Here is a 14856-nt window from a genome sequence, read left to right as displayed (position 1 = left end):
GCCCCTGGGAAGCCAAAATGAGAAGGGCAAATGGTCTTTGTCTGTTGCAAACCTCAAAGGATTCCTCTTTCGTGACTTCTTCCAATCTCCCTTAAAAGTGGACACATTTTGGCATCCATAGCATCCACCAATAATGAGCTCAACTGAGCAACTACCTACTGCAGGTGGCTACAGTCACCTTTTGTTCATTTTATGTCCTCCTAATTCTTGTACTGGAAGAGACAGTGAACAGTGGAGCCCTGCCCATTCTTTACTTGCAAGTCATTTCCATTCTAGTTGTCCCTTTTTCCAGAGACAACAGTCCTAGTTTATTCAATCATTCCTTATATGAAATTAATCCAGACTTATGACCATCCTTCTTGCCCGTGTCTGAATCTTTTCAGTTCTTCTGAATCTTTCCTGAGATTTTGGAAGGAGAAGAACCAGAACTACAGATAATATACACATTTACACAACAATCTATTAATGGCCTCTATTTTCCTCTGTTTGGCTTCCCTTACAATTTCTAGTATTTAATTTGCTTTATTTAATTACTGAGCCTGGTACAAATATTTTTAGCTCAATCATCCAACTGATGTTTTGGTTCCTCTTGGTTTTCAAAAGTAGACTTTCTTGCACTTGAGAAACATAGAGAACCATCCATGGGCAAGAAACCAACCACATGATTTCATGGGAAATTTGTGAAAAGCTGCAGCAGTACCTGTTTCACCAAGAGGCTTCATCAACTTATGAAACAGACAATAGGAAAGGAAAAGTAAGATCAATAAATTGCTGTGTTTGGAACACTGAGCAATTTTAGGCAGTTTAAATGCAATAAATCAAAGTTCAGTAGCTTGGGAAAAAAATCTAGTGCTTGGGAGAAGGTCATACAAACCTGACAACCTCAGGCAGGAAAAACTTTATACCCACAACCCAGACAGGTCAGAGGGAGACAAGCATACCCTGGACAGAGTAAAAGCAGAAGGGCAGGAAGCAGGAGGAATCCTTCAAAGCCTTGAATGATGAAACTTCTGACCCTGTAAGGCTGGAAGAAAATAATATAATACTTCAAAGAAGAACCAATTATGACAGCAATGGGAGCTGAGGTTATCTCACAGTATCACTGTTGGTATCCCCACAAGGCACTGCCTGTGGTGCTTAAAAATGCTTCTGCTGCACCCCAACTTCTAAGCCCTATGGCCATCAGTGCTGATAACCTTTACCCCCCACTTAGTTCTATCTAGTGAGTGCACAAAATGGAGCTGGCAGCAGGACAGTCTGTCAACAATACACAATTATTGAAATGCCTACACCAGCCAGATTGCTATCTTCTGCATGTGTTTCAGAAGCTCATAAAGCACCAGGGAAATGGGGGAAAGTCTGACATGTTTATGTGTCAGTGGGATATAATGTTTAGAACAGCAACTGCAGAAAGGCAAGACTGTGTAATCCTGACTGGTACCCTCCATGGGTGAGGGAAAGCAGGAAAACCTCTGCCTACTTGCCCAAGTGCTGCACAGCAGGCTGCCAGTCTGGGAGCTGCAGCCAGAGAGGCGGTGACACCCTTCAGCAAGCCACTGCTGACCCTCCCTGCAGGCATCCCAGCAAAAGAAAGGAACTGCTCTGTTGAGGTGCTTCATGTGATACTCTGAAGGTATAAACCCCAAATCATCCTACAGACATCCCCCAGACCCATGAGTAAAAGCTGTCTGGATGAATGAGCAATAATACAGGCAGCCATAGGAGCGCCCAGCAGAACATGACTAAGATCTTGATGGGAGCCTCCGGATGCCACTGGAATACAAATAAAAAAGAAGAGCCCATGAGTAATCAGCACTGCTGAACAGAGGATCCCTGGCAGCTGGGGCTGTTTCTGTAGTACTGTGCATGCATTCTTCTGCAAAAATATCATAGGTGCATTCACCTATGAGAAAATCAACAGGAAGAAATCCTGCTTGCCGCCACTCACTCTTCAAGGCAAGAGGGGCTCAGGAAAGAGTACCAAACCTGAGTAGGAGGCTGGAGGGGGAGAATTAAGAGAGAAGACAGTAACAGTTCTTAGCTTTTACAATGGAATATTGATCTGCTGTCTACAGCAATGGCTAAGCCTTCTTGAAGCTGAGGACACAAGACAAGGGAGGATAAAGAGCTTCGTGACCACGGAGCACAGGAGATGGCATATAAGTCCTGTGTCTCACTTCTGACCCAAGGGCTAGAAAAACTTCATTTCTAGCATCCTGACCCAGCACATCTGGGAACTACACCACAGCCCAAACAGGGCACACAGCCCACACCTCACAGGAGGAAGAGTTAAACACTTCCAGCAAGGTTGAGCAGTACCTAAGGAAAGAATGCAAAAGGCAGAGACTGGGAAGATGTAACACTAGGCAAGGAGAGGAACTTAATGAGCTACACCAGGATTAGAAAAAATAGTTAACAGAGGAGATTGAATAGACTATCTTGGAAGAACTGTGGGGGAGGGAGAGGGGTTGAACTGAGGATCCATCTCTTGAGAAATAATAGAAGCCTCCTTGGTTGGAACAGTTCTGACACAACTAAATAAACAGTACACAGAGCCACTGATGAAAAGGCTGATCTTTTTCATCTCAGAATTCAGCAGATTAGATACAGCTGGAGTTTTCCCACTTGGCTCCCCTCCAAACAGCCATACACACCTTGTTTGATAGTTATCACAAACCATATTTCAGAGAGGGTGGACAGCAAAAATTTCCTGGAGTTTATCTGGCTGCATCCTTAAGGAGATTGTTACCAGATAATCATAATCTTTTGCACAGCATTAGGAAAATACACAAAGGATCACCTTCTGTCACCCCTGACAAACTACATCTGGGTTATGGGAAGGGAAATACTCACAGGAATTCTGAAAATAATCTCACCTCAACCTCCCCATCATGATATCACCAAGTGAAAACCTCCTTCCCATCACTGGCCAGGACCTCAAGGTTAACAGCCATATCAGGACCGTGGCATCAGATCACCTGCAGTCCTGGAGGAGTTCAGTTTTCACTGTCTCCAAAACAGCCAGAGCCTGTAGGCACAACTATGGCACCAAAGTCTGGATTCATCATGCAGATATGACATACTGCTCTGGAACAGGGAATTCCAAAGTGCCCAAGTCTAGTGGCTCCTAGTGAACAGTTATGTGAAGTGCTTTTATAGAAGTGCTTTTATAAACAGCTGGACATAATAGATCTGTAAGTATTTTCCTTACTCAAAAGCAACTTGAAAATCATCAGCCTGGGGTTCCAGCTTTGCTCTTGCAGGTACCTCCATAAAGACCTGCCTATTTCAGTTACCTGGTTTTAAAACTGCAGCTGAAGCCTGAGAATCAAGCTGTGTGCTTTCCTCCTTTTGCACAACCATCTAAAGCAAAGCAAATATTCTGCCAGCCGTGTCAGTCTTCGTGAGATTTCTGTCGTATGCCTTCAACACCAAAAGTATCACATGGTCTTCAGAAGATTTATGTAACTAAAGGTGACCATTTTTAGCAGGACTAAGAGAAAGACATAAAAATTTCCAGCACAAGTGGGCGACAGCTCTGCCATGTGCAGAGATGTTACTTCTTACTTGGGTGAGATGAACTTGTAAGGTACAGGGACTGAATTCAAAGTCTGCAGACCACCTGAGGAAACAATGCAATCATTCTCAAGGAAGAGTGAGTCCAAATCACCCAACACCAGGTCAGGAAGAGGTTGTCCCAGAGTAAGAAAGTATTAGATGGTGGACAACTTATAAAGTTCTGTATCCCTAACACTAAGTCAGACACTGAAGGAAGAAGAACTGGGGACCTTCAACTAAAATATGCTTTACAAAATGTTAAATGGCAGATATGTAACAAAACTGTGTGACATTCATACTTTCATTGCTATGCCTTGAGTCCATTTTACAGAAACCTGTCAAATGCAATCAGACTTGTTTATTCTGCATTTAAATAGGACCTGAGGCAGTCTGGTTTCAAAAAAGACAGAAAAGGCACATATTGTCCCTGGCAGTTGCTTAGTTTTTACAACAAAGGCAATGCCTTGCTCACTCTTTATTCCAAATAAAAATTATTTCAATGCTCTCTTGCATTAGAATCTTGAGAATATTTCTGTTTGCTGCCTCAGCACAGGTAGAAAAAGAATTAAAATGTGAACTAAAGGAAGAAATATAGAAACAAAGTGCCATTAACACACAACTCACTGCTCCCACCCCCCCACCCCCACCCCCCAAAATCAGGTGATTCATAGAGAGCATCCTCCAAATCTCACGTAAGCCACTGTTAATGGATTAAGTGGCAGTGTCCCTTCTGGCTTCAGTTTATAAATTCTTATCTGCTTAAGGTTGCTCCAGAAAGACTTCCAGCTGACAGCATGATTCTTAAAGAGACAAATCCTCCCTGGCAGTTTACAATTGCATACCAACAACGACAGCATTGCGTGTGCCTTCATGTTTGCACTGATAGAGGATGATGGTTCACTGTTTAGCATTCAGCATCCCCCTCCTTTCCAGTCTGACTTGAAGCACCACCATTTCTTGGGCTGAGTTTCTCACTGACTTCAGCTGTGACAGAGCGATGAGCATTCCTAACATCTCCTTGCATGGCCACTGAAACAGCCATGAGAAAACCGCCCTCAGTTCACACAACTGCTCCAAATCACCCGAGTACAGACAAAGGGGGCTGAGAGATTCAGCAGAAGAATAATGCAAGTATCAGAAAATGCAAGTATCAGAAAATCCTTACAATCCTAGTTGCCCAGCTCATCATTAACCATTTCCACTCCTCTAGACCATGCCAAAAAAAGTATCCAAAAGCCCAGCAAAAAATGAGGGTGAACAGATTCCTATTTTCCACGCTGGTGGCTGCAAATTCTGCAACACACAGAGGAAGCTGCAACAAGTTATAATCTGAAATGGCTGTTAGAGCAGCACCTTCCCTCATTCCCTGCTTACAGAGAGATGTGTGACATCCTCTACCCCCATTATCAAGTGCCTTTGGATGTGAAAATGACCTTAGAGAAGAGGTACCCAGCAGTGCTGAACACACACAGTGTGTGTGTATTGCTGCCCGAGAAGATTGCATTCATGAACGATGGGCTATTTTCTGCTACCACCCTCCCAACTTCCAGCAAAAGGGGGTAAAAAAGAGCAGAGATAGAGGAGACCTTTGGCAGGCTCTCCTGTCCACATTACAGAAGTTACCCCCATCCCATTTGGTGCCAACAGTTCCGCAGGAGTTCGGAAAAGGGATGACACCCTTATGAGGAACAGAATAGCCACATCAGCGAGACAAGGAACCCCAAATACTCCCTGCCCTCCTCCAAACAGGACTGACAGTCCCATGCACACACACATTCATGGAGCCCTCAGAAGAGGCACCAAAGCCTTCATTCACCAATAAGCACTCGGGGACTCTTAGTGCTCTTACTCCCCCAAATTTTTGTCCTTTGCTTTCCTAAGGTACCTTTGCCTGGAAAGAGCCGTGCACTCACCAGCCGCCCATGGGGCACTGCCGGGGAAGAAGTGGCAGTGCTGCGAGCAGGGCAGGGGGCTCATACCGCAGAGGGCTCGGGGTGCCAGGCACGGAGCCACCCCACCCCGGGGAGCGCAGCCTGCCCCCAGGTGTCCGGGGTGCCTGCCCGGCGTGGGTGCTGTGTGTACCAGGGATCGAATGCCACACCGGGCTCCCTGCGGTACCCAGGATCTGTGTCCTGCCGGCCGCTCATCCGATGCCGGCGAATCCGGGGCACCCATCCCGCTCCGGGTTGTTCCAGGTGCCCGGGGATACCGCGCGTGCCCGCCAGCCGGGGGATGCTCGGGGTGCCGGGGGTGCCGGGGGTGCCGTACCTTTGAGGCGGTGGTGGCGGGCGCGGTGCAGGCGGCCCTGGCCGCCGCGGGGCAGCGCGGGGATGCTGGAGAAGCGGCTCCCCATGGCGGCATCCGAGCCGGGCCGGGCCGGGCGGCACCGCGAGAGGTCTCCGTCCCCGGGAGCTGTGGCGGCTCGGGCGGAGGGCAGCGCGGGCTCGGAGGGCGCCGAGAGCCGCGGTGCCGCCCGCCGGGCCCCCCGCCCCGCTCGGCTCGGCTCGGCTCCGCTCGGCTCGGCTCCGCTCGGCTCCGCTCGGCTCAGCTCGGCGGGGCGGGGCGGCGGCACCGCGGCCCCCCCGCCGCGCCCGTCGCCATGGAGACACAGCTGTTCCGCCGGGGGCCGCCCCGCCCCGCCCAGATGTGCCACCGCTGGCGCGACAGGTGGGGACACGCTGCGGAGCCCCCGCCGACCCCAGCCCCCAGCACAAGGGCGCCCAGGAACACAAACGCCGAGGGGCAGACGCAGGGTCAGGGACCTTATTCCCTTCCACTGCCAACTCGGGACTTCCCTCACACCTGCTGGCCCTCAACCCCCTTCCCCAGCCTCCTTCTTCCAGAGAGGAAATTTGTGGCCAAGCCCGGAATCCAGGAGCTTCAAAGAAGCTGCATCATGCGTGAACGCTCACCCAGGCAGACCGGCTGTCCTAAAGCAATTAGGATTCTCATGGATACAAACATGTCAGAGCCACAGTCGGGAAGGCAAAGAAGATGGGCAAGCAGCTCCTTGCACAGTCCTAGGGCAAGTGGACAAGTAGGCAGCCAGTCAGAGGGGTGAGCAGGTCTCTTTCTGGTCCCTGACTTGCCCAGTAAGTTGTGTGTGTGCCTGCAGCCACCACTTTACTCAACCCAGGGGCTCAAAGCAGTGAAAAGTTCCAGTCAAACTCAGGGAAGTAGGGGAGGGTAGAGATGGGATAAAGGGAAACATTTCACTGGCAGATCTGTGAAGGGTCAGGAGCTCATGCTGGTGAAGCACCAGCCTGGGGCACTGCCTGAACATGTGTCCCCTGAAAGCTGCTGGGATACAAACACATCCCACGTGAGCTGGGACTGTGCTGTGTGGCTGCAGCTCTCTGACCCTCTGTACAGCTCCAGAGCCACAGACAGAGATTACTCCTACATGCCCAGGACATGCCCACGTGGCTCATCTTGTTGCCCTTAGAGAGAAGGTGCTGTGTTCATACCATACCTGTCCACTACCAGACATGTGGATCTTCTTCTCACTGCCCACCCTGGAGCCACCCAGGCCAGTCAGGCGCCCCACAAAAGCAGCCATGGCTATACAGGATGGGAATTTCCCCTTGTCCTCTCCACAGCAGCACCTTGGCCACAGAGGAATTTCTCCTGTGACAGCCACAACCCAGGACCTGGAGTTGTTCATTTGGTGCCACAGTAAAATCAACCCACAGCTGATGTTGTCTCTTGCAAATAGACAAAACATTACCTTTGTCTTTTAAGAGGAGTACAGGCTCTGAAGACATGGTTATATGCTTCATCTAGAGTTTTAGTGGATGCTGAGGGCATCTTCCATTTAGCTATGTCATGGCTGTAAAATGGCTTTGTCCTTCCTTCTGTAGAACAAAAATTTAATTTTCACTTTTCTTCCAAAAGGTGATTTTGCCAATCTATCTACCTGCCTCCATCCTCCATTTTCCCTCCTCTTAGTAAATGTAAGAAAAGCCCTTCCTGGTCAAGGACCACATATGATTTTCTTAAAACAGCTACTGCTGCAATTTCCTCAACCAGAGAGCCAAGAGACCGACCCCCTGTTCTCTGAAACCACTCAAGTATCTAACTTCCAGAGAAGGGGAAGGTTTATTCTGAGGTTAAATAACAAAACTTTATAAGAAATATTGAGAATCTCAACCAAAATATGTTGCTTACATCCAGGTGAGAATTTCTTTTGCTATGTATGATCTACAGAGCCAGGGTGAAGAATCATTACTGTCCTGCCAAGCTTTTATTGCACTCTGGGAGAGATGTGCACTTTTTTTGCATCCTTTCTCCTTCTCTCAGAAGTGGAAAGGAACAGCCACACCAGTCAGAGTGAAGCCATGGCAGAGTGGGGTTGAAGGCTGGCTCAAACATGAGCCCCTGCTCAGCTCTTCTGGTGCACTGGGTCCTGCTCTGGCCCACGTTGTTCCACCAGCTGCTTCCACACGCAGGAAGCTCAAGAGCAGAGGTGGGACAGAGGCTGAGACTGAGTCACATCTTTGTTTAGATCCTTTGTGAACATGAACCCTGTATTTCCAGCAAGCTCATTTCAGTGAACCCAAAAGGGAACGAATGACCTTGAGGTGAACTCAGTTAATTAGGGCACGGTGCTAATGGCACCAAGCTTGTGGGTTCAATCCCTGTATGGGCCCTTCACTTAAGAATTGGACTTGTTGATCTTTGTGGGTCCCTTTCAACTCAGAATATTCTGTGATTTGTGCCACAAGACTGGAATGGCCCTTAGAGGGGCAATTCCACCTGCTCATCGTACAATACCTTCCATCCTGTTGAACCTAATTGTCTCCAACCAACAAAAGAAAAAGAAACCTGTTCTTTCTCCATTTCTTTTCTCTAATCTCTCTCTCTGCCTGTCCTTGAATTGCAAGAGATCCTGAGAAAGGACTGTCACTTTTCTGGGAAGTTTCATGTTTAATGTGGCAGAAAGAGGTGAAAAGAGGAATACAAGGCAAATTATAATGGAAAGAGGCATCTTTCCATGGTATAAAAGAGATCTTGAAAAAGGAAAGGCACCAGTTTTGGACTGGAGGCATAGGGAACATCCATGTAATAGCACAGGAGATTTCAGTGCAGTCATCCAGTGAATGACAAGACTCACACGTGAGTGCAGGCTGCTAACTGTGCCTTGTGTGATAGCTCACCTCGTGGGCACCCTGTTCCCAAAAGGACCATGTGCTTTCTGCTGGTACCAAATCCACCCTGAGCTTTAGACACCAGGCACCAATTTAACCTTGGTGCCACAGTGTGAATATTAAACTATGCCCCACATGGCTGGTGGGATTTGTGCTCAACCACCTCCCCTTTCAACCTGGATGACCAAAGCACAGCTCCATCCGTGGAAGGAGGAAGCCTTACAGGCCTGCTTTAGCAACATGTTCAGCTACCATGAGGGATGGGCTTTGCTTTGCCTGGCACAGCAGCCTGCAGCTGACACCGTGGGGACAAATGCAAAACAGCACCAGGGGTTGTTGTGATTGTACCTTGGTTCACTTTATCAAAGAGCCTTTGAATTTGCTGCTTTTATTGGTGGGAGAAGGAGTGAGAAGGAGGGGCTGCTTGCTGTCCTTGCCAGCTTATGTCAGCTCTTCCTGCAAAAAATGTTGAGCAGGGTGAGAAATATGCTCTGTGATCACAGGGGCCCTTGATAGACAAAACAAGATCACACTGATTCTGGGTTTTTGCCTTTTTCCTGTGCTCTAGCAAACAGGGAGCATTGAAACAGCTTGCCAAAACTGCAGGGCTTTCACACCAGCAAGTCAGGACTTTCCTTGTGTGTTAGTGTTATCAATTGAATTGGCTAATTAGAGACATGCAATTCCTTGGTACCAGCCCTGCCAGGTAGTGGGACCTGGTGCAGAGCAGGATGAGTTTACAGTGACCTAAAACTCCTCTCCACTTTCTGAGTTTGTGCTTTGGCACCTGACTTCCAATCTGCAATTTATGCTTAGAAGTCAATGGAGACCATGCAGCCACTGCATTAATTTCATCTGCAGTTAGTATCAGCTAACATTGTGATGGTAACTATGGACAAACACAAGGAGAAGGCTCTGCACAGCCACATCTCTCATGGAACAGAAGTCACCAAACCACCCAGCAATTCTCCAGCCGAGAGCTGGGTGCAAGGATGAGCTGCAGCTGCTCAGCTCAGGCATGTGTGAGAGACCAGAGAGAGAGGATGTGGAGGAGGATTTGTGAGAGGCTGGAGGGGAGGATCTACATGCTGGATGATCAGGCAGATAACCAACTGCTAGGCTGGGTACATAGGGGTGCTTTCAGACTGCAAAGGGGGCAAGGTCAGATGAGAGCACTTGCATCAGAACTTCAACAGATGTGGAAGAAAAAGACACATCTATCCATGAAATGTACAGATCTGCATGCTGCAGGGAGAAAAGATCATGTGGGAGATATTAATTGCATCTAATTGTTGGGCTAATCCCTAACTTGTGTATTTTAAACTGCCTGAATGAAACAGGCCTTCTTGATGTGGCATGCATCATACAAAAATTACATACCCTGCAGCCACTACATCAGGAAGGTTTAGCCCATTGCTGTCACCTTGGAAACTTATGAAAACTGGATGTAAGACTCAGATGAGACAGAAGCAAATTTGGCCTTGTGAGTTACAATAGGACAGGATGACAAGAGACCACTCTCAGTCACAGGTGAACAACTGTGTGTTTAACAGGACAACAGATTTCACAGCAGCAACCAGAAGGGTATTCAAAGACACTTCTAGAGATAATAGGTTAAAGTGAAGAAGGGAAAAAGATCTGAATATATAAAGCCTCATAAGATGCGCAGTCTCAGACAGCAGTCAAAAAAAAGCCATCATGACAAGTGATCATCCAATTTCATGCTTTTTCCCTGAGAAAACTAAATCCCATGTTACCTCTTAAATAAGAAATGTAGATACTTTTACATGAGTGGGACAGGAAAGAAGTGTCCATCTTCTGTGACATATGGCTGTACAGTGTGCAGACTGGGAAAATGCTTTGTGCAGCCATCTTGATGCTTTAGATTAATTCTGTTTATTTTCTGACCTTTACATTTGCAGTTTCCCCATTCATCAGCAATGGATTCACTTGAGAGGAAACTTTTGCATATTTTAGCAGCCATTTTGCAAAGTGCTGCTTAGGTGTGTGTTCTGAGCTGTGCTCAAAGACAATCATGAGAAGAGAAAAAACCCAAAAAACCAGGGGAGAACAAACAGGTGGTTAGAAAATATTAATTTCTTCCACATGCACTTTTTTTGAGCTCTGACATGAAAGCACAATTACACTCTTGCAATGCCTCTGTGAGGAGGGTTTAAGTACCTCTTTAATTCAAGTCTATTGTGTTCCTCATACTGGGAAACTCAGTGAAGCCTGTTGAGCCCCAATTGTATTTCAGAGCAGCACCAAGTCTGCTTCCTCCCACAACAGAAACCTTCAAGGGCCACATTTGTGCCACATCCCATGGCCTAAATCTCACCACTAAGCTGGGGCTTACTAGAAAGGCCAGTACTGAGCAGAGGATATTTCCAGGGGAATCAGCTCCTCCCTATTTAAAGGGTCCTTTGATCTACAAGAGAAATCTAACAGGAATTTAGCACAGCTAATAGTCAAGCCTTTGATCTTCCCTTTGGAGTTTCACTGGCTGTCAGACACCCTGAACCCCTATTTCCAGCTATAGGAGCCAGAAATTGCTTCCTAGCACTTTACAGTGAGTTTGCCACCTTCATAGACTGACCAGTGTTGCAGGGTTTTTGTTCCTATTCACTTAACTTTTGGGGAATTTCTCCCTTGAAACTTTTTCTTAGACAATGGACCTTCCTTTCAGTCTCACTTTCATATCTCTGTCAAGATGGTAGATATTGCTAAGGAGGTAGCAGGCAGCCCACTGTAGCAGAACACAGGCTCTGAGGGATACTTGCCTTCTAAAAAAGATCCTACATTCTTTCCAGATCTGAATGGCTGTGGGTTAAAGGAGGGATATATCAAGACTTTGATGACAGATGCCAGTGTCAATCTCATAGCCTATTTCTGCCTCAAAATATTTGCTCTTAATTGAATTTACTGTGCAAATTAACAGTGGAGGTGCCCAGATTTCTAAATGGGTCACTGCAAGCCAACTTTACATCACGCTGAGAAGTCAGCATGCTTGAGAAATATTGGGAAAAAACCCAAATATTTACTAAATGTGATGAGTTAGAGAAAGGAGAAGTGTATTAAGGATGTTAAGGATGTTAGTCTGAATCTCTAAATGTGTTTGACATCCTCAGTACCTTAAATGGTGGGTTAGATTATCAAAGGCATCCAACAGCTTTGGTGTATTTGGTCAGTATTTCCTTTCTCCATGTGGTTCCAGGATAACAGTGTATCTTCACAGGTGCCAAAGATTACAAACTCCAAATAAACTTAAAGCAATAAGAAAAGTCTGGGCTTTGATTTCCCAGTCTTCCACGGTCTGCAGAGCCTGCACACACCCAGCACCACCACACAGAATGACACAAGCAGTACCAAAGAGCCAGCCAAGATGGTCTTCCCCCATCTGACTCAGCCTTAAACTGGCCGTAGGGTGTGTTCAGATCTGTCCTCCTGACAAGCTCTTATCCTGGTCAGTCAGGCCCCTGTGCAGTCCCTGGAGCTGAACATCACCCTCAGAGGTCCCCAGAAAGGCTGAGACTGCTCATCAATTCCCTCCTGGTCCACACAGGGAGTTCCAGGCTGGCTGAAAGGAAATCGGCTGAATCTCAAAAGATGACCTGGAAACTGCAGCAAAAGCTCTCTCTACCCATTCTGCAGAGCCCTGCTGGTGGCACTGGATCTGTAGCCTGCTGGTAGCATCTGAAGTCAACATTCCTCTTTGCTCCTCGATGCAAATGATGGGAGCCAGCCAGCACAAACTCAGAAATGTCAAGTTTGGTAAAGCTCCACTGACTCTCAATTTAAAGAGCATCATGATGAGGAGCGCTTCCCACCAGGAGTATGTCATGAACTGCTGCGTTCAGCAAATCAGCCACAACTATTTCCTTTTCCAAGGATACAATCTGGTCCCAGCAGTGAGGATTAACCCCCCAGACAAATATTAGCCTTAATTTTGGTTTAACAGCTAGGATCAGCTAGAATGAGTATCAAAACTGTTCTCTTGAAATGCTCAACTAAAGCAGGGAGGAACAGGAGAGAGCACAAGTCCCCAACAGCACTTATTTGAATAATCTTGCTGACAGATCTGTTCTTTCCTCAGAATTTCCAGTCTGCATAACAGATCACAATATGAAATCAGATACTGTCACTGGGCTCTGATAAATGGGGATGCAAGGACTAAATATTCCCTTTCCATATGAATAAATACTCCAATTCAAACAGCACCACTCACATTGTTCATGCTGTCACCAAAATCCTGCAGGCAGCGTCACAGCCTGGTAACTGAGCAGCACCCATCATTATTCACTTCATGAGCAGATACAGATTTTCAGCTCTCATTTACTGACAACATGTTCCTGACATTATAATCTCTTCTAAAAGCTTCTGCATGAGTTATAGCTACTGGATTCAAAAGGAAATTTTGCATCTCTGCCTCTGAATTACTGACAATATTTTCAATGTCTCTAAGACATTTAGGGAACAAATTTCCCTTTAACTTTAAGACTGAAAACAAAGGAAAAGCTATTACACAATTAGGCTAATTTTTGCAATACTCTAATGACTGTCAGTTAAAATCCTACAACTTCCAGTCTGAATTTGCTGAGTTGCAAGTTCCATGTCAGTGGAGTTTCTTACTTTTCTGTTTGTTCCAAAAGGCAAAGTAGATACTTATGAGTTGTAGTTCCATCATTCCTCCTTCTTCTGCACAAATGGAACAGGTCAAGGCCCTAATTCCAGCCTTGATAGCAGTTAAGGCCAATTGCCAAAGCTTTTGCTTTTTTTCTTTTTTCCTTTTGCTTTTATTCTTACAGTTCTTTTCTTCACTGTATCCATCTCTGCAGTAGTCAAAAACATTTATGGCAGAATCTATCCTCATTTTAGGAAGGAACTCAATAGCAAAAGCTGGATCTGCAAGGCTTCTGTCTACTTCCAGAGTGCACTTGTAGCTACAGAGCACACAGGCAATAAAACAATGATCATGGCAGAGACTGAGAAGGTGATAGTGTGAAATAACCCAAAATGCAATCCCTGCCTTACATTTCCATGGCTTAGCTGTCCTGCTCTGCTGCCCCAGGTGGAGAGCTGAGGCTGTGAGCCAGCAAACACCCGAGTGAGGTCAGACCCAGGTGCTGTGTGTGCCCAGGGCCAGAGGAGCCACTTGGTGGTTGCTTTGCAGCCACTGGGTGCTGGCTTGGTTCCCCTCAAAATCGTCTTCAATCACTCAGAGATCATTTACCCCTAAGCAGAAGGGTGGTTCTTGACAATGAGGCTGGGAAGGCCAGATGGCTGGGGAAGGGCAGGTCAAGACCAGAAACAGGTCAAAGGCACAGAGCTGGGCTGAAGGTGAGGCTTCATGGCTGGGAAATTGGTGGCAAGAGAGCCTTTAACTGCTGAGGAGTCTGGCTGAGACCGAGCCAGGGAGGGATCAGCGCTCTTGTGAAGTTCCTCATTCACCTCTGCTGTCACTCCATCGTTGTTTCTGATGTGGATCCCAAATGTTTCCCTCAGAGTCACTACAGCACGTTACTCTGCAGAGATGGACTCTGCTAAATGAAAGTGAAAATGTGATGAGGTTTAGAGACAAGAAGGGAGGGGAAGACATGAGGGGGAACATGGGGGTCTGGCCACGAGAAATCTTGATGAAGGGACAGGGATTAATTTACAACAGCATGTTTAGTCTGTGTGTGCTACCAAAGCCAAGACACTGAGTTCCCCAGGAGACCTTAACACAGCACGGTTCAGGGGTGTTCACAGCTCTTGGAAAAGGCCCATACCCAAAGCCCTGTTACAGCACATAAACCTCAAGGAGCAGAGGGGTGGCTGTCACAGCACCACGGGATCCCATCATCCCACATGCTGTGATTGTAGCTATTTGCTTTGGAAAGACAGGAGTAGTTAGGGATGTTACCAAAGGCAGCATGAGAAGATGATTATCCTCTGCAGAACACAAGGCACTGCAGGTAATTACTGTCTGTGCAACCATAAGAATTTAGCTTGGAACAGAGGATATGGAAAATTGTAGTGTCCCTTAAAAGACCATTTCTTCTGAGTCCGTGATTGTTAGTATTAAGTAAAGTTATAAATTGCAGCCCATAATCTTGTCTTTAAAAGGGATTCTGTGCTCTGCAAGGAGGCCCAGGACAGAGAGGGCAGAGTC

At 46.8% G+C, this 14856-nt stretch overlaps 1 protein-coding gene across 1 annotated transcript in view; it reads right to left on the bottom strand.

The window, feature by feature from the left end:
• NEURL1 (neuralized E3 ubiquitin protein ligase 1) overlaps window positions 1–5911 on the bottom strand; it is a gene marked incomplete at both ends in the record, with an annotated part of 136848 nt that extends 130937 nt beyond the window's left edge. The window contains one exon of the mRNA XM_084209935.1: window positions 5827–5911. Within this exon, the coding sequence (XP_084066061.1) occupies window positions 5827–5911 (85 nt within the window). The remainder of the gene's footprint in view (window positions 1–5826) is intronic.
• Window positions 5912–14856: the final 8945 nt, after the last annotated feature.

The sequence above is a fragment of the Fringilla coelebs genome, assembly GCF_963513975.1.
Source record: "Fringilla coelebs genome assembly, chromosome: 8".
NCBI lineage: Eukaryota > Metazoa > Chordata > Aves > Passeriformes > Fringillidae > Fringilla > Fringilla coelebs.
The sequence above is the reverse complement of the archived record's forward strand: the minus strand, read 5'-3'. Positions and strand labels throughout refer to the sequence as shown.